The sequence below is a fragment of the Capra hircus genome, chromosome 15 (genome assembly GCF_001704415.2).
Source record: "Capra hircus breed San Clemente chromosome 15, ASM170441v1, whole genome shotgun sequence".
In the NCBI taxonomy this organism is placed as follows: Eukaryota; Metazoa; Chordata; class Mammalia; order Artiodactyla; family Bovidae; genus Capra; species Capra hircus.
In genome coordinates, this window is record NC_030822.1 from 4,163,671 (window position 1) to 4,191,422 (window position 27,752).

General features: G+C 39.8%; 2 protein-coding genes and 1 pseudogene across 2 annotated transcripts; all 3 read left to right on the forward strand.

The window, feature by feature from the left end:
- On the forward strand, positions 2,231 to 2,893 carry LOC102173868 (annotated as a pseudogene).
- On the forward strand, positions 5,102 to 6,085 carry LOC102176060 (olfactory receptor 5F1-like). Its single transcript, XM_005690239.2, has one exon. It carries the CDS (start codon positions 5,102 to 5,104, stop codon positions 6,083 to 6,085), a length of 984 nt encoding a protein of 327 aa, XP_005690296.2.
- LOC102173589 (olfactory receptor 10AG1-like) lies at positions 19,880 to 20,845 on the forward strand. The gene has a single exon (XM_005690236.2). The coding sequence runs from the start codon at positions 19,880 to 19,882 to the stop codon at positions 20,843 to 20,845; it is 966 nt and encodes a 321-aa protein (XP_005690293.2).

Here is a 27,752-nt window from a genome sequence, read left to right on the forward strand (position 1 = left end):
TCAAAAATCAGTAATATCATTTAACTGCTATAGTAAACATGTGGACATTCATTTCCTTTATCCCCATAAACACATACTTATTCATTAAGAATATATGGGAATTTGTTTAAATGTATTTTGTTTAGAAAACTGCTGTCTGGTTAGAAGGCACCAATTGCAACAGCTTTTCTTCTCTTCCCATCTTTTCTTCTCAAAAGTTTCCTGTTCTCTCACATTTCATCTCCCAGACTGATCCACATATTATACACAAAGCCACATGCAATCACAGTCAGCTATAGCAGAGTTTAATCAATGTATAGTTCAAAGTGTGTAGACTGATCTTGAAGGATAAAGCAGACTCATATCCTAAAAACAGTCTCAGGGATTCCCTAATTATGGAAATATTCTACCAGTCACCAATGAAATCCATTAAAGTTAATCTGTATATTATATTAAAGGTAAGCAATAATATATAGATGGGATGGAGTGGCATAGTAGAATTCTGGAGGAAATTTAGTGGGATTCAGGGCTTGCTAAGATGCTAACCACACTTAGAACTTTTGGAGGGATATTCCCTGTGGCTCTTCCCTTGCCCTTGCTGCTGAAATTGCTCCTGATAGAAGTTGCAATATTGAAGTCATCTGGGATATAACAAAGCAGATCCCATGACCTGTCACACAATCCAGTGCCCTCTGCTGTCCATATAGTCCAGCAGGGTCTGATGAATATTCATGTAGGCATGTAGTTAGAAGTTAGTATCTCCTTCTAATTTATTTCACTTAAAAACAGAGCTTCCATGTTGGCTCAGTTGGTAAAGAATTCTCCTGCAATGCAGGACACCTGGGTTCAATCCCTGGGTTGGGAAGGTCCCTGGAGAAGGAAATGGCAACCCGTTCCAGTATTCTTGCCTGGAGAACTCTGTGGACAAAGGAGTTCAGGGGGCTACAGACCAGGGGATCCCAAAGAGTCAGACACAACTGAGTGACTAACATACTTTCAAGAATAGAGCTAGACTGAAGGTTAAATTCAGCCAGACAAGTATAGGGGTACACACACACACACACAAAGGGAAGAATCAGGATTTGGTAGAGGATTATGTAACCATTGGAGTAAGCTAAAACTTCAAAGAAAGAGCAAATTAAATAGATTTTTTTTAATTTGGCAAATAAATAACTTTGAAATAGCAGAGAAATCAGCAAGTTCCATATAGTGTTTAATCACATCTACTTGCACATGATCATATTTAAATACTTCTGAGACTGCAATTTCTGCCTTTAGAGGATTCATGATACAATTAAAACCTATAATCCAGTCCCCATGGTTACCCAACCTTCTTTAAGGAGAACAAAATAAAAGGATAGCAAAATGCATATACTCAGAATGTGTCTCAAATTTTTACAAAGTGGTCATTCAAAATTTCACTGCTTTACATTTCACTTAAAACATGAAAATTGCATTTTTATGTTTTGTGTGTGTGTGTGTGTGTGTGTGTGTGTGTGTGTGTGCCTCACCTGAGTTATTAGGGATTCTAGTAAAAACAGAAATAATAGATTAGACAAGTTAGTACTGAGAAAAATGCTGTTCAGTACTTGGTGCAGTCTCTGTCATTCACCGCCATAAATGGTTATAGTGTGTGCTACCACACGGCATTAATCTGATAGTGTGCTTTGAAAGAAGAACACTTATTTGTGTGCCTTAATACACTACAATATCACCATTAAGAATATGATAGATGTCAAAATATCAGTTATCGAACTGGGCTATTTCTTGCTGCCTGGAGAAGACACAAGTGATTTCCAAGTGACCATGCATACATTTTGGAGTTGAAGAATATAAAGAGCAGGCTTGAGGAGAAAAAAAAAAAATGATTTCAGTTAAATTCAAATGCCTGCTCAGAGAATGGAAAAAAAAAACTTCAGCAAGAATAATTCTGTACTTTTCATTTGGATATGGAAGGGAAAGAATAGAACATAGATGCTGCATTCATAAAGAACCTTAGGTGATGTATCTGTGTTTAGATGAGTTACTTGTGGATCCCTCAGTCCAGAATTAATAGAGCCAATTACTTAATAAAATCCAATGCTTATTCATTTGTCTACTAGTTCTCCTCTGACTCTGTTTACCGTGCTCTGTAGTCCTAGGTTTCTTTTCCATATATGTTTTACTTTATCAATATTTCTATTTCTGGTAAATTGTGCAATGGGAAATATGCACACCCAGTTTAAGTTTAAGCATACTGTATCTGTAATCAATGGGCAGAAAAAATTGCACTTCACTCACAGAGTTCATCCTGTTGGGATTAACAGATACATTGGAGCTACAGGTAATCCCCTTTTGCCTTTTCTTGGTGATTTACATGCTTACCATTGTGGGAAATGTTGGGATGATCCTCTTAATCAGGACTGATTTCAAACCTCAGACACCCATGTGTTTCTTCCTGGCTAACCTGTCCTTTGTGCTTGTTTTTTATTCCTCCACCATCACTCCAAAGATGTTGGTAGATTTATTATCCAGGAAGAAGACAATCTCTTTTGTTGGCTGCTTTTTGCAGATGTACTTCTTTATACACTTTGCCACACCAAATGCATCCTTTTGGCGTTAACGGCCTATGACTGCTATGTGGCCATAAGCAGCCCTCTCCTTTACTCCTTGATCGTGTCCAGGATGGTCTGCATAGAAATGGCAGTGGGGGCTTTTACAGCAGAACTGTTGAACTCCACGGTAAACACCAGTTGTGTAAGCAGCTTACCATTCTGCAGTTCCAATGTCATTCATCACTTCTGTGACAGCACCCCCCACACACACTTTTTAAGCTCTCCTTTCTGACATATGCCTGCATGAAAGCATCTTTTCCACGTTTACTGGTGTGAATATGGTCAGAACTCTGCTGGTGACCCTCACCTCCTACTCATAAAGTTGTCATCCACCTCAACCATCTGTGGTCCATGTTGTTTATCTCGGTCAATAAATATTCATGTAGGCATGAGGTTAGTAGTTATTTTCTCATTCTGATTAATTCCACTCAAGAACAAATGTGGAATAAAAGTTAAAATTACTCTGCTAAGGGGAGAGATACACAGAAACCCACACAGGGAAGGACAGTAGTATGGTAGTAGGTTATATACCCGTTTGGACTAAGCTGCTAACACTACAAAGAAAGAGACAATTAAATAACCATTTTTATTTATTTTTTATTGACACCCTGCATCTTTTTTTTATTTTACTTCATTTTACTTTACAATACTATATTGGTTTTGCCATACATCAACATGCATCCATCATGGGTGTACACGTGTTCCCCATCCTGAACCCCGCTCCCACCTCCCTCCCCATACCATCTCTCCGGGTCATCCCAGTGCAAGTCTATAAGCAATAAATGCTGGAGAGGGCGTGGAGAAAAGGGAACCCTCTTCCACTGTTGGTGGGAATGCAAACTAGTACAGCCACTATGGAGAACGGTGTGGAGATTTCTTTAAAAACTGGAAATAGAACTGCCTTATGACCCAGCAATCCCACTGCTGGGCATACACACCAAGGAAACCAGAATTGAAAGAGACATGTGTACTCCAATGTTCATCGCAACACTGTTTATAATAGCCAGGACATGGAACCATTTTTAAATAAAGCAAAGACTTTAAAAAGACAGAGATCAGGAGCCGTGTTATGATGAAGATCACACTAGTGTTTGATTCCATCTCTCTGGGTGTGATCACATTTTAATTACTTTTGAGACTTCAGCTTCTGCCTTTAGAGGATTGATTTCACAATCAAAATCCATAAATCAGTCCCCAAGTGCACCCAACCCTGTTTAAGAACAAAATAAAGGGGCAGCAATGTGTATATACTCAGAAGATGCCTCACATTTTTACAAAGAGCTGATTCATATTTTTACTGATTTTTATTTCATTTAAAACATGAAAACTGTCTTCATTTTATTTTTGTGCCTCAACTGATTTATTAGGGATTTTGACAAAAAAGAAAATACTTGACTAAAAAGACAGTACTGAGAAGAATGCAATAAGAACTTGGTACTGTCATTCACTGCCGTGGACAGGTATAGTGTCTGTTACTATATGGCATTCATTGGACAGTGTGGTTTGTGATGAGGATGGTTACTGGTTTACTACAGAATCATTCTTAACAATATGCTGTGCTGTGCTTAGTCACTCAGTCGTGTCTGACTCTTTGCGACCCCATGGACTGTAGCCCACCAGGCTTCTCTGTCCATGGAATTCTCCAGGCATGCATACTGGAGCAGGTTGCCTTGCCCTCCTCTTCTAAACAATATAATACACGCCCAAATTTTGGTTATTTGAAATGGGCTGCTTTTGCTGCTTGGAGAACACAAAAGCAATTTCTAGGTGGTGATGCATGAATTATTGAGTTGAAGAACATATAGAGTGATCTTGAGGAGAAGAAAAAAAAATGTATTTGAGTTAAAATTAAGTGTCTGTTCAGAAGATATGGGAGAGACTTCAGCAAGAACACGTCTCTATTTTATATTTTGTATGTGGGCTAAACGAGAAAGAATACAACATAGATACTGGTACCCCACTCCAGTCCTCTTGCCTGGAAAATCCCATGGACGGAGGAGCCTGGAAGGCTGCAGTCCATGGGGTCGCTGAGGGTCGGACATGACTGAGCAACTTCAGTTTCACTTTTCAGTTTCATGCATTGAAGAAAGAAATGGCAACCCACTCCAGTGTTCTTGCCTGGAGAATCCCAGGGACGGGGGAGCCTCGTAGGCTGCCATCTATGGGGTCACACAGAGTCGGACACGACTGAAGCAACTTAGCAGCAGCAACTGGATTTGAAAAAAAAAAATTAATCTGAAATGAAATACGTGGACCTTGACCAGTCATTTTTAATCCCTCAACCCAAATGTGATACAACTGCTTAATAAATTCCAAGAGTTATTCATTTTGTTCTACTAACTTAACTATTATGTCAGTTTCAGTATTTATTATGCTCTATTATCCTAGGCGCTATGTTTTCTATATGCCAACCACTAAAAATCATTCATATTTGTACTATTTTCTGCAAACTTTGGGCCTAATGCAAACTTAAGCATGTTATACCTGCGACACCTAATGTAAATTTAAGCATACTGTACCTGTGACAAATGGCCAGAAAAAATTATACTCTGCTGACTGAGTTCATCCTGTTGGGCTTAGCAGACTCACGGGAGCAGCAGGTTTTCCTCTTTTTCTTTTTTTCTGTGATTTACACAGTGACAGTTGTGGGGAATGTTGGGATGATCCTCTTAATCAGAGCAGATTCCCGACTTCACACACCCATGTACTTCTTCCTGGCTAACCTGTCCTTTGTGGATGTTTGTTATTCATCCACCATCACCCCAAAGATGCTGGTAGATCTATTATCAGAGAAGAAATCCATCTCCTTTGCTGGCTGCTTTCTGCAGATGTATTTCTTTATAGCCTTGGCCACAACTGAATGCATCCTTTTTGGGTTAATGGCCCATGACCGCTATGTGGCCATATGCAACCCTCTCCTTTACTCCTTGATCATGTCCAGGACCGTCTGCCTGAAAATGGCAGCAGGGGCTTTTACAGCAGGACTGTTGAACTCTGTGGTGAACACCAGTTGTGTAAGCAGCTTGCCATTCTGCAGTTCCAATGTCATTCATCACTTCTTCTGTGACAGTCCCCCACTTTTTAAGCTCTCATGTTCTGACACACACCTGCATGAAAGCATCTTGTCCACATTTGCTGGTGTGAATATGGTTGGGGCTCTGCTGGTGATCCTCACCTCCTACTGCTACATTCTCTTCTCCATCTTCCGCATGCATGCAGGGGAGGGGAGGCGCAAAGCCTTCTCCACGTGTGCGTCTCACCTGACAGCCATCATGCTGTTCTATTCCACCTCCATCTACACTTATCTCAGACCTTCCTCCAGCTACTCCCTGACTCAGGACAAAGTGGCTTCCATATTCTACACAGTGGTCATCCCCATGTTGAACCCTCTGATCTACAGCCTCAGGAATAAGGAAGTAAAGATGGCTTTATGGAATGTAATTACTAGGAAAATGGTCCCTTCACTTCTGGGATTGTTTGGTGAATTTTCTGCATTAAATAGAGTACATTGAAATTTGAAAAGCTAGACTCAAGTTAGTTTTTCATTAGAATATTTTCAAATTAATCAAATCCATTCATATTCACATACATGTATCCAATTAGATATAAGCAAAGTTACCAAAGTTATATGTAAAACTAGGGAAGTGCCATCTAATCATTCTATATTTATTTTGGGTTCTTAGAAATAGGGATAACTTGTAAAGAAATTTGGGCTATGAAAATAAGCAATTCAGTATTTAGAGTCAAAATCGACAATATCCCATGAAACCAGCCATGCAGAGTATTTGCAACTGTCAATTTATTTTTTCCTGATGCATGTTTTTTCACAATTTATAGTTCGTGAGAGAGTGTTATATCCAACATATATCAAACTTTTTAAACTTTAAAATAGATTCCAGTTTTATTTATGGAATTATTTCCTGCAGAGTTGCTTAAGTCTAAATTCAGGATTATCCTTTTAATAGCAACAGTAAACATGCCAACTATCATTTCCTTTATCCCTGGAAAAACACACATTATCTGTTAAAGAAAAAATATGAATTGGTGTAAAAGAGTGCTATTTAAAAAACTGCTCTCTGACTTTGAATGCACAAATTTATGCTAGTTTTTCTTCTATTCTGTGTTTTCTTCTCAAAAGTTCCCTACCATTCTCTCACTTACTCTGTCCCAGATGATATTAGTACCTAAACACAAAGACACACGCATACTCAGCTAATCACGTTTCAAAGGAAAATAAACAGTATACCGTCAAGAAGGTAAAATGCAAATGGCTAAGTGTAGAGGAATAAAAACTCCAATGTAAAGGAGCTGAATTATGTGAAAATATGTAGGCTGTAGAGGTTAATGTGCACATAACTTCACTGCAAATGCGTAGTGGTAGTGGCAGCAGTAGTTGTTTGGTTGCATCCGATTCTTTGCCACCCCACGCACTGTAGCCCGCCAGGCTCCTCTACCCAAGAGATTCTCCAGGCAAGAATACCAGAGTAGGTTGCAAATATATAACTTATTGCAACTAGATAGCTTTGTTGCCAATCTGTAGCCTTATAGAAATAATTTTAAAACAAAAAGCTTTATTGAAACTATATGGGATGTATGTCAAATGAAAGTGCGGCACCAGAAAACAGAAATGTGGTCATTTTTTGCTAAACTGAGATATAATTTACTGCCTTGGATGGGAAATTGATGTGTACTTATGTTAGCGTTCTCTTTAAACTCTGTGATACTAGCCCTTCTGTAGACACATTGCTATGTCTAAAACTCTGAATTTGTGAATTGGGCTCAAAGCGTTAAATCTCCTGATTTTGTATTATCATGTTTCCCTTTGTTATAAAATAAATAAGACGTAAAAACATAATTTATTAGTCATGGTTGCATTGTGCGTGTCAGTCATTAACTCATGGGTAAAGGAGAACAGAAAGATGAAGAATGGATACATACTTTTTATATATTTGTTTGATTATCCTCTCTCTCCCTGATGTTTGACTTTAAATTTTCTCCAGTCAATACTGAGGAAGATATGGAAAACAATTCCCAGTCTAAAAAAAAATAAATAAATACAACTACAGAAGAAAAGAGATAAACACTTTCTCTTGGTTCTTATTTAAACAGCTACAGTAAATAGTTTGGTTGAACCATCTTTGTATAACAGGCACTGTGGACTCAATCACTTGTGGCCAGGTGAGTGCTTTCACATGCTAGTTCAATGGCTATGTGGAATGTGGGAGATGAGTGTGAAGAATGTTCTTAGATAATTTAGGCAGAGGGAGAGGGGAGAAAAAAAAGTAGTGCATCTGTGCTAACTTGGTTAAACTCTGATAAAGATAGGAAACTCCTGCATTTTTAAGATCTGAGTGTTCTAAAGCACAGTATTTGCAAAGAGTTGGATGCTACTGAGTGACAAACACACACATCCTAATTTAGGGAGAAGTTGAAGTTGAAGTGAAGTCGCTCAGTCGTGTCCGACTCTTTGCGACCCCATAGACTGTAGTCCGCCAGAGTCCTCTGTCCATGGAATTCTCCAGGCAAGAGTACTGGAGTGGGTTGCCATTTCCTTCTCCAGGGGATCTTCCCAACCCAGGGATCAGACCCAGGGATTGAACCCGGGTCTCCCCCATTGCAGGCAGACACTCTAACCTCTGAGCCATAAAAAATCATTCAGGGACAGGTGGCTTTGGTATTTTCCACTGATGACTCCCATGGCTTCTGGTGTCATTTTGCGGCTTTGCAGCCAAAACAAGGAGGAGTGGAATTCTAGGAGATGTCCTCTTGTTACCGAGTCCAGGTTAGCTCTGCTCTCCACACGACAGGCCAGTGACTGAATCTGAGAGACAAGCTGTTGAGGCAAGGAAAAGGACTTTATTCAGAAAGCAGCTGACCCTGAATATTCACTGGAAGGACTGATGCTGAAGCTGAAGCTCAAATACTCAGCCTGATGTGAAGAGCTGACTCATTGTAAATGACCTTGATGCTGGGAAAGACTGAGGGTAGGAAGAGGAGGGGTGACAGAGGATGAGATGGTTGGATGGCATCAATCAATTGTCATGAGTTTGAGTGAACTCAGGGAAACAGTGAAGGACAGGGACGCCCTATGTGCTGCAGTCCATGGGGTCCCAAAGAGTCAGACATGACTGAGACGGAACAATAATTGTCACATATGGTTGATTGTTCCCTCGAGGCCAGCTGTTTCCATGACACTTTCTTCAGCCATTTATTTTGGCCCCCTGGCCCTGGCCAAAATTCTCCTCCTTTGATAATTCTTGCTTTGCTGACTTTATGGCCTTGGGTTTCTGTGGTCAAGTCAGGAGGAAGGAGCAGGAACGTTGCAGGAAGGGGAGCACCTTCCAGAGCTCAAAAGGGGACCCTCGTCTAACGCTCAGAAATGAATTGTCCAAGGAGACAAAGCAAGAGACTTTATTGGGAAGGAGTGCCCGGGCAGAGGCCAGGGCGGTGAGGGAGCCCAGAAGGACTGCTCTGCCTCGTGACTCACAAGCTAGGGATTTACGTTGATGGAATTGATTTCCAGGATGTCTTTGGCTGATCATTCTGACTCAGGGTCCTTCCTGGTGGTGCACGCATAGCTCAGCCAAGGTGGATGTCGGCAAGAAGGCTTCTGGGATGTGGTAGGACACAGGGAGTCTCCATTTGACTTTTCCCAGATTGTGGAAAATCTGACCTTTCCCAGATTGTTGATGGTATCTTGTTAGTTCCTTACCCGGACTTCCTGTGGTAGAATAATTCATGCAAATATGTACTAAGATGTCTAGTCAGGGTGGATAGTTTCAGTCAGTGTGTTTCCCTAAGAGAAGCAATGTGAATACCATGCACATGAATCAGCAACAAAGAATGCGTAAGATTTTAAAATTTAAAAAAAATAAAAAATGAAACTTGTAAAAAAAAAAAGAATGCGTATTAATGAAGAATGCAAATTTCATTTCTCAGCAATGGCAGGAGAACATGGTGAGGGGGGATGGGAAACAGAATCACTCATCAAACAGGTTTAATTTTGAGGGTCTTATTACACAACAGTAAAGATAAAAGAGAAAAATGTTAGCTATTACTATACTCGGGAATTAGACTTCAGAGTTAAAAGATTGTGATAGCTTGAAATGTACATTAATTTTTTATTGTTGCGTAATACATTATCAAAATTTTAGTTTAAACACACACACACACAGATACATATACAAAGACACACAGTAATTATTTCCAAGTTCTGTGGACCAGGAGTCTTATCACTGAGTTGCATATTCTGTGTAGGGTCTCACAAGGTTGCAATCAGGGTATTATCCAGGGTTGTAGGGCCAGCTGAGGATTAACTGGAGAAAGACCCAGTTGTGTTGGCGTAATTCAATTGTTTGCAGTTGTTAGACTGAAGGCATCACTTCTGGCTAGATACTGGCTGCAGGCTCTCTGTTCCTATCTGCGTGGTCCTCATCATAAGCAACGACTAATATGACAGATTGCTTCTTTAAGGCAGCGTGGGCAATGGAGCCTCCTACCGAGACGGATGTTACAGGCTTCTGTAATGGATTCTTTTTTTCTTTAATTTAAATGTATTTATTTTAATTGGAAGTTAATTACTTTACAATATTGTATTGGTTTTGCAATACATCAACATGAATCCGCCATGCGTGTGCATGTGTTCCCAATCCTGAACCCCCCTCCCTCCTACCTCCCCATACCATCCCTCTGGGTCATCCAAGTGCACCAGCCTCAAGCATCCTGTACCCTGCATCGAACCTGGACAATTCATTTCATATATGATATTATACATGTTTCAATGCCATTCTCCCAAATCATACCACCCTCTCCCTCTCCCACAGAGTCCAAAAGACTGTTCTATACCTCTGTGTCTCTTTTGCTGTCTCTCATACAGGGTTATCATTACCATGTTTCTAAATTCCATATATATGCGTTAGTATACTGTATTAGTGTTTTTCTTTCTGGCTTACTTCACTCTGTATAATCAGCTCCAGTTTCATCCACCTCATTAGAACTGATTCAAATGTATTCTTTTTAATGGCTGAGTAATACTCCATTGTGTATATGTACCACAGCTTTCTTATCCATTCATCTGCTGATGGACATCTAGGTTGCTTCCATGTCCTGGCTATTATAAACAGTGCTGCGATGAAGATTGGGGTACATGTGTCTCTTTCAGTTCTGGTTTCCTCGGTGTGTATGCCCAGAAGTGGGATTGCTGGGTCATAAGGCAGTTCTATTTCCAGTTTTTTAAGGAATCTGCACACTCTTCTCCATAGTGGCTGTACTAGTTTGCATTCCCACCAACAGCGTAAGAGGGTTCCCTTTTCTCCACACCCTCTCCAGCATTTATTGCTTGTAGACTTTTGGATCACAGCCATTCTAACTGGAGTGAAATGGTACCTCATTGTGGTCTTGATTTGCATTTCTCTGATGATGAGTGATGTTGAGCACCTTTTCATGTGTTTGTTAGCCATCTGTATGTCTTCTTTGGAGAAATGTCTATTTAGTTCTTTGGCCTATTTTTTGATTGGGTCATTGATTTTTCTGGAATTGAGCTGCAGGGGTTGCTTGTATATTTTTGAAATTAGTTGTTTGTCAGTTGCTTCATTTGCTATTATTTTCTGAAAACTATCTTTTCACCTTGCTTATCATTTCTTTTGTTGTACAGAAGCTTTTAATTGTAATTAGATCCCATTTGTTTATTTTTGCTTTTATTTCCAATATTCTGGAAGGTGGGTCATAGAGGATCCTGCTGTGATTTATGTCGAAGAGTGTTTTGCCTATGTTCTCCTCTAAGAGTTTTATAGTTTCTGGTCTTACATTTAGATCTTTAATTCATTTTGAGTTTATTTTTGTGTATGGTGTTAGAAAGTGTTTTAGCTTCATTCTTTTACAAGTGGTTGACCAGTTTTCTCAGCACCACTTGTTAAAGAGATTGTCTTTTCTCCATTGTATCTTCTTGCCTCCTTTGTCAAAGCTAAGGTGTCCATAGGTGCGTGGGTTTATCTCTGGGCTTTCCATTTTGTTCCACTGATCTGTATTTCTGTCTTTGTGCCAGTACCGTACTGTCTTGATGACTGTGGCTTTGTAGTAGAGCCTGAAGTCAGGCAGGTTTATTCCTCCAGTTCCATTCTTCTTTCTCAAGATTGTTTTGGTTATTCGAGGATTCTTACTTACATAATCATAGGCATCCTATCGTATTTCCCTGCCTGCCCTAGTAGCAGCAGACATGACCAACTACACGCAATTGGAAGGTATTGACCAAAAGCATGGCTATCAGGAGGACCACAGACCCCACCTTCAGTGTGACCATCATGGAAGGAAACTCACAGTGTTAATCTCCTAGCCATGCTGGTTTTATTCCTGGAGACAAGTTCCTGATCAAAGTACGGATAAATAGAACTGAAAGAATAGCACAGATGTCTCACTGAACTGATGGGGCAGAGATCAGAACTCGACAAAAGATCCTAAGGTCTGTCCTGAGGCACAAAACGTAAGGGAGGTGTGTTGGTGGCTGGGGCTGGGGACTGACCAAATTGATAGACCTGTATTAAATTTTCCTAAGAGTCTCTGGGAGAATGATGGGATATGCATATCCCAGAGAAAGTTGCAGGAGGCTTCTGGGAAAATGACTACCATATAGTTGCAGAAGAAATGGAGATACTAGAGATAAATCATAGCTCAGAGTCATAGGAGTTGCCTCCCAACCAGAACAGTCAACGTCTGGGTATATTTGTGAGGTGGGCAGCAGTGGGCCTCTGGGCCAGACACCTGGTGTTGTCAAGTGGAGCAGAATTGAGCCTTTCTTCTCACTCCAATACTCCAAGGACAAAGCCAGTGATAAAAGCTGAGCCCTGCTAAAGCCAAGAGACAGGTAGGTGCTCACTCCTGAGGTCAAGGAAGACTTCCCTGTCTGCACATGTGCAGGAAGTTCTTGGGGGTTGAAAAGGGAGGGGGCCCCACCCTGTAATAAGCGGACATGCATCCATACACCTCTGTGGTGGGATCCATCTTAGAAAAAAAATTGTGCACTCCTCTTGAGGAGGATCCAGGGACCAGTCGGGTTGAAGGAAGAAACAAGACAATCGGCCAAAGGTAAACAAAGCCCCGGAAGGACGGTCCTATGTGTGTGATTTACACACCTCCACAGTGCACTCCTCCTCACCCAGGACACCCCCGTTCCTCTCAGGGTGTGTATCTCTGCCTAGTTTCTGATGTACTGCACTCCTCCTCACTAGAGACAATGTCCATACTCTTTCTTTCTGGGGGAGCATCTCTGCCCTGCTTCTGAGTTGGATAAACAAACTGTTTTCCTGTGTAATCTCCCATGCATTGAGCGATATCTCTAATAGTAAAATTTGTACCTGTTTTTACAGTTTTTCTCTTCTTGAAACATTCTTGTTTTCAGCTAGGGCAAGAGTCAGAGATGCTTTAATTCTAGCCCCTGGTGGTCTTGTGGCTAGGACGCTTGGTTTTCATCCCATGCACCATCAGTTCAGTTCAGTTCAATCGCTCATTAAATTACTTATAATATGGGAAGCTCAGGAAGACTAACCTACTGTCCAAAGGAAAAAAAAAGAATCAATTGAAAATGACTGCAAGATGTCTCAAGTGATGAATTTAGCAATGCCTCCCATAATCTCTTAATAATAGCCAAGGCCTTGAAATAAAATATAGCTAAACAAAGTTTGAGTTAAATACAGAGTTTCAGGGCTTCCCTGGTGGTTCAGATGGTAAAGAATCATCCTGCAGAGGAAGACCTGGGTTTGATCCCTATCTTGGGAAGATTCCCTGGTGAAGGGAATGGCTACCCTCTCCAGTATTCTGGTCTGGAGAGTTCCATGGACAGAGGAGCCTGGCATTCTACAGTCCATGGGGTAACAAAGAGTCAGACACAACTGCGTGACTTTTACTTTCACACACAAAGAGTTTCAACAAATACATATAACCTGTATAAAATGCACTGAAATTTCTAGAGTGAAAGGTAAGAAGAAAAGAAATGAAATATAATTAAAAGTAAGTGAAATGAAAAATTAATAGGATTAGATTTACAGTAATTTGGACATGGTCAAAGAAATGTCAGTGAACTTGAATTCAAATTCTGGAAAGAATAAAACCCATAAAGTGAAAGAAAGTGAAGTCGCTCAGTCGTGTCCGACTCTTTGCGACCCCATGGACTGTAGCCCACCAGGCTCCTCCATCCATGGGATTCTCCAGGCAAGAATACTGGAGTGGGTTGCCATTTCCTTCTCCAGGGGATCTTCCCGATCCAGAGATCAAACCCAGGTCTCCCGCATTGCAGGCAGACGCTCTAATCTCTGAGCCACCAGGGTGCTCACTAAACCATAAGGAGTACTTTAAAAATGATATAAAAAAGTCACAGCCTCAGGAACAGGTGGATTGTCTAAAATTGTCTAAAATATGAATAACTGAAGGCCAAGTGTAAAACACTAACTATAGTGACAGAATAATTTTCAAATTTCTGGGAAATCATGAATATATGTACTACAGTGAGCCCCTTTAGAATGAATAAGAATAAAATCTATCACACCATAGTGAGACTGTTACAGAATGCAAGATTGTGTCCCTGATGCACAGTGAAGTGAAACACGGCTGAAACATCCCAGTTTGGAGCAGAGAAAGCTTGACCTCAGGGCCATGCAAGAACAGGTGCCTCAAAACATTTGGAACTCTGACAAGTGTTTTAACAAAACATTTTTAAAGACCAGATGAGGGAGAGGTCCCAGTGTACATGGTCAGCTCATGTACAATTAGGTATTTGGTTGATTCTGAGGTAGCAGAGCAGCTAACATTATCAATCATTAGGTACCAGTAGGTCTGGAAATCAAGCAGCTAATTTCTTCCACTTGGCAGTGGTTAATAGCGTTTGAGGACTTCGCTGGTGGCTCAGCTGGTAAAGAATCTGCCTGTACAGCAGGAGACCAGGGTTTGATCCTTGGGTCGGGAAGATCCCCTGGAGAAGGGAATGGAAACTCACCCCACTGTTCTTGCCTGGAAAATCCCATGGACAGAGGAGCCTCATGGGCTACAGTCCCAAAGAGTAGGACATGACCGAACAACTAACACCTGACTTCTTCAGCATCTGAAAATCCCAGGAAATAGGTGTGAACTATTATTATCTGGGTACTTCACAGAGGAGCTAGACAGAGGATTTCAGGGAGGTGCAATAGAAATCCTGATCTGTTAGACAAATGACTACTTAAAGCTAAAATATTGACAGATAAGTTGGGATTATAATATACATACAAGTATAATATATGACATCAATAACACAAAGACTGCATCTGAGGACCTGGCAGAACACTGTTACAAGATTATGACGTTTGCGAAATGTCAGGTGTGACGTGCTTGATGTGAGACATGAAGTGGAATGTGGAAAACTGTAAACAAAGATCAAAGTGGAACAATTTTAACTGTAGGCAAACATTGATATCTTGCACATTTTAAACTGGAAGCCCTGAAGCAATCACTGAAATAATAATAAAAAGTCAGAGTAAGATATCAAATGTAAAATATAAAACAATTAATTCCAAAATTGGCAGAAGAGCAGCAAAACAAAAGAATAAATGGAAACAAATAGGAATTTATAGTAAAAAAAAAAAAAAAAGAAAATGTTAAACAAATACGGACTAAGCAGTTCAAGTGAAAGGTAAACATTAAGATTTTAAGAAGCTATATGTTCAATATCAGCCACCTTCAACTGCATTTTGAATAAACAGATTAAAAGTGATTAAAAGTAAAAGAAATGAAAGAGTGAGATAATTTCCATGTAATAAATTGTTAATATTTTTGAATGTGCCAAAATGGAGAGAAGAATGAGATAAGATATAAAGAAGAAAGAAAGTGAGATCTTTGCAATCTCATGGACTGTAGCCCACCAGGCTCCTCAGTCCGTGGAATTTTCCAGGCAAGGGTACTGGAGTGGGTTGCCATTTCCTCCTCCAAGGGATCTTCCCCACCCAGGGAGCGAAGCCAGGTCTCCCACATTGCAGGCAAACGCTTTATCATCTGAGCCACCAGGGAAGCAAGGATTAAGAAAAACGTGTGTATATACGTTATCGTGCAAATATGTTCAGTATGGGGTGTGTGTGTGTGTGTGTGTGCGCGCGCGCGGGCGCGCTAAATTGCTTCAGTCACGTCGGATTATTGGCAGCCCTATGGACTATAGCTCTCCAGGTTCCTACGTCCGAGATTTCTCAGGCAAGAAGACTGGAGTGGGTTTCCATGCCCTCCTCCAGGGCATCTTCCCGACCCGGGGATTGAACCCCGTGTCTCGTGGCTGCTGCACCTGCAGGTGGGCGTCTTTAGCACTAGCGCCCCCTGCAGTGTGTTCTGAGTATAAAGCAAATCTGTCAAAATCAGAAGCAAAGACAGCTCTCGAAGAACACTTTTGAAATAGAAAAGCATTTGTTAAGCAGCAGTAAGATGGGAAAAAATGAATCAGACATTTGCTTGTACTATATGTAGTTTATCTTGTTTCCCTGCTTCATTCATAACCTTCCATAGACAAATACAGCTTTTTTTTTTTTTTTTTTGCAGATTACATTTATTTTTTATTTATTTTTTGGAGGCTAATTACTTAAAATATTGTATTGGTTTTGCCATACATTGACAAGAACAGCCATGGGTGTACATGTGTTCCCCATTCTGAACCCCCCTCCCTCCTCCCTCCCCATCCCATCGCTCTGGGCCATCCCAGTGCACCAGCCCCGAGCATTCTGTCTCATATGGAACCTGGACTGGCGATTCGTTTCACATGTGATAATATACATGTTTCAATGCCATTCTCCCGAACCATCCAGCTTTTGTTGCTAATAAGAATATTTTCCAGCTTCAAGAAGAGATTTTTGTAAGAATTCCCCCTGGCGATGAGTGTTGTGTGTGTACACGGGGCGAGGGGGGCGGGATAGAAGATGCATCTTCTGTTTTCTGGCTACGGGGAGCTTGTGTCAGAGCCTAGTCATGATCCTCAAATTCTCACTGTGTGCACACTGGGCATTTAGGGATCCTTTCTCTAGGAATAGCATGGTTTGAGTCACAGGGTACCTGGTCAAAATTCTGTGTATAACACAGTCATAAGGTTCCTGCTGGCACATGCTGCGTGATAAGTGTTTGCCCTAAAACCTGTGGGGATGGTAGGCGCACATGATTCAGAGTCAGAAAACATAGAATTTATTCCTTTACTTAGAGTTAATTTATACATTTTTGGCAGTGAAAGTGGGATCCAGCCCATAGAGGTCAGTGTTAGGTACTATTTGAAATTACCTAACATCCCCAATAGAACTGTGGTAAAATAATTGCAAGGGAGTATGACCTCCTGACTAAGGAAAAACACTGAGGCTCAAAATTTGAAGAAATAGTCTCCTAATACAGTGGAGATGAGCAGAAATCCAGGCCTGGAAAATGACTCTTTTACAGGAACAATAGCAAAACTTAGTCTGTAAATATTAGATTCATGCTTGAAGTGCTTCTTTCCACAAAATATATGCATGTGGGTTGAAACTGAGAAATGTAAATTACTAAATCTTTCATTGAAAAAGAGGAGTTTTTAATTTAGAGAATTCTATAAATAATGGTTGTTCTTGGGACTTCCCTGGTGGTCCAGTGGTTAAGACTTCACCTTCAAGAGCAGGGGATGCAGGGTCCATTTTTGGTCAAAAAACCAAAGAACATGAAACAGAAGCAATATTGAAACAAATTTAATAAAGACTTTAAAAATGATCCACATTAAAAAAAAAACTTCAAATAACAGTTGTTCTTAATTTTTGTGTATAGATTTCATTAATGAGCTGTATGTGTCTATTCAGGGATTCCCAGGGTGTCTGAGAGATAATCATGCTTTAAATAAAATAATCTTAGTTTTGCTTAAAGGTGAGAGAATAAGCAGAGCATGTTCAGATGACAACGATGCATGGTTGTTTTTTTTTTTTTTAAAGACTATTCAGAGGAATTATAGAGAATAAAATAACACAGGTAAGAAATCAGTTGATAAAGAATTTGAACATTTTCCTGCTGGACTGTTGGACCATTCAAAGTGCTTCTTCTTCTAGGATATCTTTGCCCGCTGACTGTATTTAGGAAATGGAGAAGGCATGAAATTATATTATGTGGAAGGCCTGAAGGAAAGTCTGGTCTACTATGGAAGAATTGTTTGCAAAAACACACCAACTTAATTGCCAACAGGAGCATTTAACTAGCAATTTAGATGTATAGAGGGAAAAGAAATATTCCCTTGAGGAAGAACTGAGGAGTTCCTCTATAAAGAGCCTTGCTTTATGAAAGCAAATTAAGTTCCTGTTTAAAAATCTTACAGATCTTAAACAATGTAACATTTTAAGATATATTTTAAAAATTCATCAGCAAGAATAAAGTAACCAAAAAAATTTGAAAAAGGTAAATATAAACTATTATGTATTAATATTCTATTTTAATTCAGATAGTTTCTAAATTTCAGGATCAAGATTTAATAAATAATATCAAACAACTATGGGCTTTCTCTTGTGGCTCAGATAGTAAAGAATCTGTCTGCAATGCAGGAGAACCAGATTTGATCCCTTGATTGGGAAGATCCCCTGGAAAAGGGAATGACTACCCATTTCAGTATCCTTCCCCGGAAAATTTCACAAACAGAGTAGGTAGGCTGCTCTCCATGGTGTCACAAAGAGTCCGGCATGACTGAACGACTAACACACATGTCCAACAACTAAAATCATGAGTATATATGGGTTGAACACCTATTTATTCTTTAAGATATCCTTGTTTAAGTTAGAGTTCCTACTTTCTGCATTAAAAAGTTACTGTGTTTGAAGCATTTGAAATATATGCTTTTAATGTGTCTATTGCTAACATAATACTAACATTATTACTCATTTCTAGAAATAATCTATTAAAACTGTAATCAAAGAATGCTATATTGCATTCAAATTAATCAAACATATTTTGATAAACTGACAATAAAGTAAATGTTGCCATTACAACTAAAATAATTTCAATGAGAAAGAATCACATTTTATTAGTGAATTTCCTTCTATAGAGCTCCCTGAGTGGCACTAGTGGTAAAGAATCTGCCTGCCAGTACAGCAGACATAAGAGTCACAGGTTCGATCAGTGGGTCAGGAAGATCCTTTGGATGAGGGCATGGCAACCCACCCCAGTATTCTTGCCTGGAGAATCCCATGAACAGAGGAGCCTGGCAGGCTACAGGGTCACAAAAAGTTGGATGCGACTGAACCTCTGAGCACTTCCCTCTATAGGGGAATATATGAAGCATTTTTCACACCCTAATTATAATTTCCTGAAAAAGAATATTTACCTTAACCTTTTTGGTTGATTTTTATTATTGTTTATGTTACCCAATCAAATCAGACCACAAACAGGGAAGGAAGTGAACACAGTATCTGACTACATTTGTGAAACTTTTATATGTATTAATCTTTCTTTTCCTTAGGAACATTTAATTTTGGCGGAAAAGTATTCAAATGTCCAAAATTACTGCTGCTGCTGCTGCTGCTGCTAAGTTGCCTCCGTCTTGTTCGACTCTGTGCGACCCCGTACACGGCAGCCCACCAGGCTCCTCCATCCCTGGGATTCTCCAGGCAAGAATACTGGAGTGGGTTGCTATTTCTTTCTCCACCAAAATTATAGGATTAAAAACAGGTAAATGTTAAAAAGTTGTGTGTTTAAGCAATGAGATGTATTTTAATTCAGTACTTTGGAATTCTGATTGGTGGAACCTTATCCTCTTCAATATAAAAGCTTTGTCTCTTGCATTCTTACAGTTTTAACTTTCTCACTCCTTAGAAAATCACTTCTAATAATAATTTCTACTTTTAAGTTAATTCAGAAGCATTTATGAAGCAGTAAATTAGGGCAGAGCTTTATGCCATATCTTTATAAAATGAGTTATTAGATATAATGTTAAGGGTAAAAAGTATATATAAATAATCAATAGAACATTGTGTTAGATGTTTTAGACCAGATATTATATTATAAACAAGATTGACTGGGGAATAAAAATCATGGAAGTTAGACAATTAATTGATGTTTTGACTGTAAGAAGTAGTTTATCTGCTTTCTCCATTCTCATGCCATAATTTAAATTAAAATAATGAGACATATAGATTTTATTAGAATGTAGATGTAACATTATAAATCATTTAAGATTTTTTTTCCTGCAGATGAGTTTATAGCTCCTGAATTCAAATCAAATCTCCCCAAATCACAGAACACAAGTGTGTCAGAAAGAAACAGAACTTATTAGAACTAAAGCCCATGTCCTAGTCCAGTTGTACAAAAAGAAAATGCAGTCAAGAAATGTAAATTTAGAGAGAGAAGATAATTTGAAAATTACAGAAACAAATCTCACTCTCATGATGGACTTTGTCCTCTTGGGTTTCACTGATATTCCCCAATTTCAGTGGTTTCTTTTTGGGATATTCTTAGTCATCTACGCGATTATCCTGTTGGGGAATGGCACCATAATTCTAATAACCAGAGTAGATGCCACTCTTCAGACGCCCATGTATTTTTTCCTCAGCAATTTTTCCTTCCTAGAAATCTGTTATGTATCCATCACTCTTCCCAGGATGCTCATGGACCTTTGCACCCAGAAAGGAACCATTTCTTTTTTAACTTGTGCTACACAAATGTGCTTCTTCCTTATGCTGGGAGCCGCTGAGTGCTTCCTCCTGGCCGTGATGGCCTACGACCGCTGTGTGGCCATCTGTGACCCTCTGCACTATCCCCTGGTCATGTGCCCCGAGGTCTGCGTCGGGCTGGTGGTTGCCTCCTGGATTGGTGGTGTTCCAGTCCAGATAGGCCAAACATGCCAGATTTTCTCTCTGCCTTTCTGTGGCTCCAACACAATCAATCATTTCTTCTGTGACATTCCACCATTATTAAAACTGGCTTGCGGAGACATCTTTGTGAATGAGATGGTGGTCTATATATTTGGTATAATGTTTGTCACTGTTCCCTTTTTGCTGATACTTGGATTCTATATCAGAATTATCTCCGCCATCCTGAAGTTGCCAGCAAACACAGGACGGACCAAAGCTTTCTCCACTTGCTCTTCCCACATCACTGTTGTACTTTTATTCTATGGATCAGCCACTGTCACCTACTTAAAGCCTAAATCGAATCAGCATGAAGGTATAGACAAACTGATATCTCTTTTCTACACCATTTTGACTCCAATGTTCAATCCTATCATATATAGTCTGCGGAACAAAGACGTTAGAAAGGCAATGAGAAAATTTCTTCCCTAATTGTCAGGATTATGAGACATTTGAAGTAATACAGAAATTATGCTGCATTTATGTATGTAATTTGTTCACAGACTTGATTGAAATTTGTTGTTCAATATTGTCCTAAATTTTTAAATACAGCTCATGCTGTAATTTCCTTTTAGTAGAGAGTTATGTCTTCAAGGTTATGGCCATTGTGTTCATTTACTTAGCAATGTTTCACTTTTAAAGATCAGTTTTCTCCTTACTGTAAACTAGGAAGTACAGATGTCTAAGGGGATTCCCTGGTAGCTCAGACGGTAAAGCGAAAGGTGTGATATTCAGGATGTGCTATAACTGAAAGGATGACATTTTCCCTTTTTTTATGCCTTTCTATACTCCATCACTTCATGGGAAATAGATGGGGAAACAGTCGAAACAGTGTCAGACTTTATTTTTCTGGGCTCTAAAATCACTGCAGATGGTGATTTCAACCATGAAATTAAAAGACGCTTACTCCTTGGAAGGAAACTTATGACCAACCTAGATAGCATATTCAAAAGCAGAGACACTACTTTGCCAACAAAGTCCATCTAGTCAAGGCTATGGTTTTTCCAGTAGTCATGTATGGATACGAGAGTTGGACTGTGAAGAAAGCTGAGCACCAAAGAATTGATGTTTTTGAACTGTGGTGTTGGAAAGACTCTTGATGTCCCTTGGACTGCAAGGAGATCCAACCAGTCCATCCTAAAGGAGATCAGTCCTGAGTGTTCATTGGAAGGGCTGATGTTGAAGCTGAAACTCCAATACGTTGGCCACCTCATGTGAAGAGCTGACTCATTTGAAAAGACCCTGATGCTGGGAGGGATTGGGGGCAGGAGGAGAAGGGGACGACAGAGGATGAGATGGCTGGATGGCATCACCGACTCGATGGACATGAGTTTGGGTAAACTCCGGGAGTTGGTGAGGGACAGGGAGGCCTGGCGTGCTGCGATTCATGGGGTCAGAAAGAGTCGGACGCGACTGAGCGACTGAACTGAACTGATACTCTGCTTTTATGCTGCTGCTGCTGCTAAGTCGCTTCAGTCGTGTCCAACTCTGTGCAACCCCATAGACGGCAGCCCACCAAGCTTCCCCGTCCCTGGGATTCTCCAGCCAAGAACACTGGAGTGGGTTGCCATTTCCTTCTCCAGTGCATGAAAGTAAACAGTGAAAGTAAAGTCGCTTAGTCGTGTCTGACTCCTAGCGACCCCATGGACTGCAGCCTACCAGGCTCCTCCGTCTATGGATTTTCCAGACAAGAGTACTGGAGTGGGGTGCCATTGCCTTCTCCTTTTATATTCTCGGTTAAATAAATAAAACACCCTCAGGTGCTACAGAATCATTACTAAGTGATCTCATAGGGAAAAAACAAGCCTAAATATGTAAGGGTATAAGTATGAGAAGTACTTATAAAAACAATAATGTGTAGTGCAATGTTTATTGCAGCACTATTTTTCTAAGCAAATTAAAAAAAGGAAAATGAATGTTCATATTGAGAAAGGTTTTAATAAATATTGTGCATAAATATAATAGACAAATATGGAGTCATTAATAAAACACGTTACATCTATATGGTAAAGGCCCCCAGTAAATCATTTATTCTAGTATCCATGTTTTTTTGCCATTCCTTCCTAGACTGACCATTTGTTTAGCTATATGATTACCTTTGGCAAGGAAACTTTAGTAAATATGAATAGCACTTTGACATTATAATTTGTCCTCTCTAACAATGGAAATCTTTTCATCGCTGTGTTAAAAAGCTCAGTCTAGACTCCTGGAACATTAAAGAGCAGATAGAAAGAACCTACAGCTCACATATAAATGATATAAAGATGGAATCAATTTCAACAGACTTGCAATGTGCTACTTTAAGGGTTTTTGAATTAATTACACAACATTCTTTACATGTTCTTTAAAGCGTATATTATTCATTGATGTTAAAAATTTCTCAATCTCTTTCTATACTAAAATGTGCATTTTAATTGTTGTTTTGGAATACTTATATATGGTAAATTTTTCTAAATCCTTTCATGTGTGAAAATTTACTTCACAAAGTTAATCTTTGGTCTAAAATAAAAGTCTCTCTGCTGAGTACTGTAGATCAAAATTTGAATGACCTTCAGTTTTACTACAAAGGAATAAGGCACACACACTGTTAGATATTGGGAATGAGGATAAAAATTTCATGACCTAATTTTTTTAAGTCTACAGTTCTCTACACAATGGTGCCTGAATCTACTTTTTTAAGGAAAAAAATTACCAAAAAAAACTAAAAAGTGTAAAACTAAACTAACAAACAAAACCCAAACAAACGAACAAGTCAGATTATGTTCATATGTTCTATGGGCACAGTGGAATTAAATTTAAATGATATTTTGTGAGTGGTGGGGAATGGTGAAGGGAGGGAGCATGAGAATAGTTCTGCGTATGATAGACATGGTCTTTATCTTGGCTGAGATGGTGGTTTCACTGGTGTACACACATGCAAAGTATGTCTAATTATAAGTTTTCAATATTCACTGTTTATTACACTTCATGCATTAGGGCTTCCCAGGCAGCTCAGCTGGTAAAAAATCCACCTGCAATACAGAAGACCCCAGTTCGATTTCTGGGTCGGGAAGATCCACTGGAAAAGGGACAGGCTCCACTTCAGTACTCTTGGGCTTCCCTTGTGGCTCAGCTGGTAAAGAATCCGCCTGAAATTGGGAGACCTGAGTTTGATCCCTAGGTTGGGAAGATCCCCTGGAGAAGGGAATGGCTACCCACTCCATTATTCTGGCCTGGAGAATTCCATTGACTGTATGGTCCGTAGGGTCCCAAAGAGTTGGACATAACTGAGAGACTTTCATTTTCACACGTTAGCAAAATGTAAAAAGAAATTTTTGAAAGATTGGAATTAAAAGTAGAAACTTTCAGTAGGCAAAATCAATACAATATTGTAAAGTAATTAATCTCCAATTAAAATAAATTTATATTTAAAAATTAAAAAAATAATAAAAGGAAAAAAAAAGAAAACAAAGAGGAATTGTTACTATCAGTCTTGATCTATCAACAATGTCAAACAAATATTTAGCCTGTAGTAACATGAACTATTTCATATCAGAAATAAACACTGGGATGACCCGGAGGGAAGATATGGGGAGGGAGATGGGAGGGGAGTTCAGGATGAGAAACATGGGGACGCCCGTGGTGGATTCACGTTGATGTATGGCAGAACCAATACAACACTGTAAAGTAAAAAAAAAAATAATTAAAAAATATGGTAAAGACAAGAATAACATCACATATGTTTCTATTTTATTTTCAATACATATGTGTCTTTAAAACAAGCATTTTAATATTATAATTATATAACACTAGTTCATTAAAGGTATCATAGGTCTTATAGTAATTTGGTAGGTAATGATCAAGTGTTCAGTTTCTACTAATGCCCAGTAGCAAGTCAAGAGCTCAGTATTAAAAAGAAGAGTACTTTGAAGAGAATGAAAGAGTCTTACTCAAAAATCCTAAAGGCTTGAGCTATAATTCACTTTTGGAGACCCGTCAAAGGCTTCAAGCAGCATTACTATCTGCCATGGACACTTCAAACACCATTGGATCTACTGAAACATATGGACCAAGTGATAGAGAGGCTTAGATAATAGCTTGGACCTGTTGCAGAGCCTTCTATTGTTCCAGGCTTCATTCAAAACTAGCATCTTTTTGGGTCACTTGGGAAATGGGCCATAGGAACATACTTAAAAAAGGAATATGTTGCCTCCCAAATCTAAAAAGGCCCAGTAAATCTGATCCTTCTTTCTTTACTCTAGGAGACAACAGATGCAACAATGACTATTCATCTGAGAAGAGCCATCTCAGCATGCTCCACTTCACTGGCCCCTAGAAATTTCATTGAGTCAGAAGACCCTTCAAATTTAGTCATGTTTATTTCTTACCCAGTGATAGGAAAGTACTTTACCAACAAGCCAGAGCAGTTGCTGCTTCTTGTTCCCTTGGTCCAGTCAGCATCATTCCATCAGTGTTAGGACCACTGTTCTGTACTTTGGAAGAGAAAGATGATGGAGAGCACTACAAACTAAATTATGACAGAAAGATGGAGAGCTTCAGTTCAGTTCAGTGCAGTCACTCAATCGTGTCCGACTCCTTGCTGCCCCATGGACTGCAGCATGCCAAACTTCCCTGTCCATGACCAATTCCCGGAATTTACTCAAACTCATTTCCATTGAGTCAGTCATGCCATCCACCATCTCATCCTCTGTCAACCCCTTCTCCTCCCGCCTTCAATCTTTCCCAGAATCAGGGTCTTTTCAAATGAGTCAGTTCTTCTCATCAGGTGGTCAAAGTATTCGAATTTCAGCTTCAGCATTAGTCCTTCCAATGAATATTCAGGACTGATCTCCTTTAGGATGGACTTGTTTGATCTCCTTGTAGTCCAAGGGACTCTCAAGAGTCTTTTCCAACACCACAGTTCAAAAGCATCAATTCTCTGGTACTCAGCTTTCTTTATAGTCCAATTCTCACATCCATACAGGACTACTGGAAAAACCATAGCCTTGACTAGATGGACCTTTTTTGGCAAAGTAATGTCTTTGCTTTTTAACATGCTGTCTAGGTTGGTCATATATGTTCTTCCAAGGAGCAAGCATTTTTTAATTTCATGACTGCAGTCACCATCTGCAGTGATTTTGGACCCCCCCCAAAATAAAGTGTCCAGTAATTACAGAAAATTATGAGTATTTCCTTTTCCCCAGTGCATTTACCTTGAAAAAATCTTTGAGTCCCTTTGGGGAGGGTGGGATAAATATTAAAAATAAAAAATTCTGGCTATTGTAGCAAGCCCTTCTTTAGAGGACTCAGACTCCCTTTCATTGAATGGTTCTTGGGGCTGTAAAGTGGCTCAATTCTGGGAATTAATGAAGACCCATGGCTATCTATTTTAATAATTCTAGTTAGATTTTGTTTCCCTTGAATTAAATCTTTTCTTCTTACAGAGATCAAGTATGAATTTAATAAGCATCTATTTTACTTCTAGGGAAACCATGATTACCTAGCCAATGCCACAGGTCCATGTGGATCATACTATTCCGATGCTTCTATCTGTTACAGTAACTAGGATCACTGGATCTTTGGTGATTGATTGCTGCCAGTTGGCACCTGCCACCCTGGGATCCATTAAATATCACTGCATTTTTTCAATTTAGTGGCTGTAGTTCCCTTTGTAAGATTTGGTCTTAGAGAAGACCACATATGGAGATCTTCAAGAGCTAGAGCTCCCTTCACAAATATATTTCTCATTTGTTGGTGAAAAGGATGCCTTTTGCACAGTCCAAGTGTGAACTAACAGGTCTTCAGTGACAAATCCACTTTAATTCTCCAATGCCTCCCTAAGACTGTGAGTCGCTTTCCCTACATCAAACAAAGTAGATTGTCCATTACCATATATCTCACTGTTGGCCACCTTTTTCTCCATGTTTTAGCCAACTCACCTGTTGGGAGCCAGCATGAGGAACTCTGCCCATGGCAAAAGGTCATGAGGAAGGAGGCTCGGCATAAAGCAAAGGTGGGATAGAGCCTCAGGAGAGCCCCTGTTCCCGAGTGTCTACCCCCGAAACCAGAGTCTGCCTACTTTACAGGTTTATGCCCTCACCTACACGTCTGACTTTACGGGGGGCTGTTGCCCCACCACCTCTCTCAGAGAAGGAGTTAACTTGCAGCTCCAGTCAATAAAAATTCCTGGGCGTGACAAGAGTGTTTCAACTTACAAACTCCTCTGAAGGTTCTCTAGCCTGCCTGAGCAGGTTCGTCTGGCCAGGCTGTGATTTTTTACAGCTCCCAACCATGAGAGGCATGAGATACTTTAAACTCTCTAAATAGAGACTCTTTTGAGAAGTTAGAAAATTATTAGTGTAGTATAGTGGGTTGGTCAGAAATTATACCGGTGAAGGGTTTTCATTTGTTGGGCCAGTATTTGCTGCTAAGTCTCCATATTCCTTGCCGTTATACAAATATATAACTATCATATAGGAGAAATAAGTATTAACCTTTAAGAATAATCATGTTAAACCTTAGGCTAAGTAAATTCCATTCTTGATTATAACCCGCTGCACCCTCACCCTATAGGAATGCAACTTTATCTGGTGCCTTTGGAGAGTGGTGCCTAGTTTAAGAAAAAATCACCCCTGGAAAAAATAAGTTTTCTGGTTGACTGACCATTATCAGAAAGGGCCATAAAATGTCAGCAGGCCTCATGGCCAGAAGATGATGTAAAACCCCTAAGACCTTTGTATAATTTTATATGAAGCGCCTGATTTTGACAAGGGTCAGGTCTGCTGACCCCGCGTGACTCTGTATTCATCCCTATGTATAACAAAAAGTATATAAGCAAATCTGAAAATAAAGAAAACGGATCAGTTTCTGGAAAGACGGATTCCCCTGTGTCATTCTTTCTTTCCCCTTCTGGCTGAATTCCCATCTGGAGCGTGGGTGCTCGCCATGTCTACTTACTTGCCCTGGCTTCTAAGACCCATGCGAGAGGGAGCCCAGGGCGGGGCACCCTCTGCTTTTCAAGTGGGTGCCGGTGGCCTACGTAGATGGTGCAAATTCCTTGTCTTGGAGTTTCATTGGTATTCCACGTAAACCAAGTTATTCAGCCTCTTTTTCTCTACTAATTTTCTTACTACACTATTCTTTTCTAATCTCTCCTTATATTTCTAATTAAATAGCTTTTCCTAGAACACCAACTCTGTCTCCCCTTCGAATTACCCTGGATCCACCGGGGCTGGACCCCGGCACTCACCAATGAAACCTGTTGCAGTCCTTTTTAACTTCCAAAACTGTGGCCTAAAATAAGAATCTCTGCTCATTTGGTCCATACCAATGTTTGGCCTAATCTAACATCACGTTCCTT

Excerpts from the sequence above, each read along its gene's own strand:
- LOC102176060 (XM_005690239.2), top strand. The coding sequence starts at position 5,102 with ATGGCCAGAAAAAATTATACTCTGCTGACTGAGTTCATCCTGTTGGGC.
- LOC102173589 (XM_005690236.2), top strand. The coding sequence starts at position 19,880 with ATGCAGTCAAGAAATGTAAATTTAGAGAGAGAAGATAATTTGAAAATT.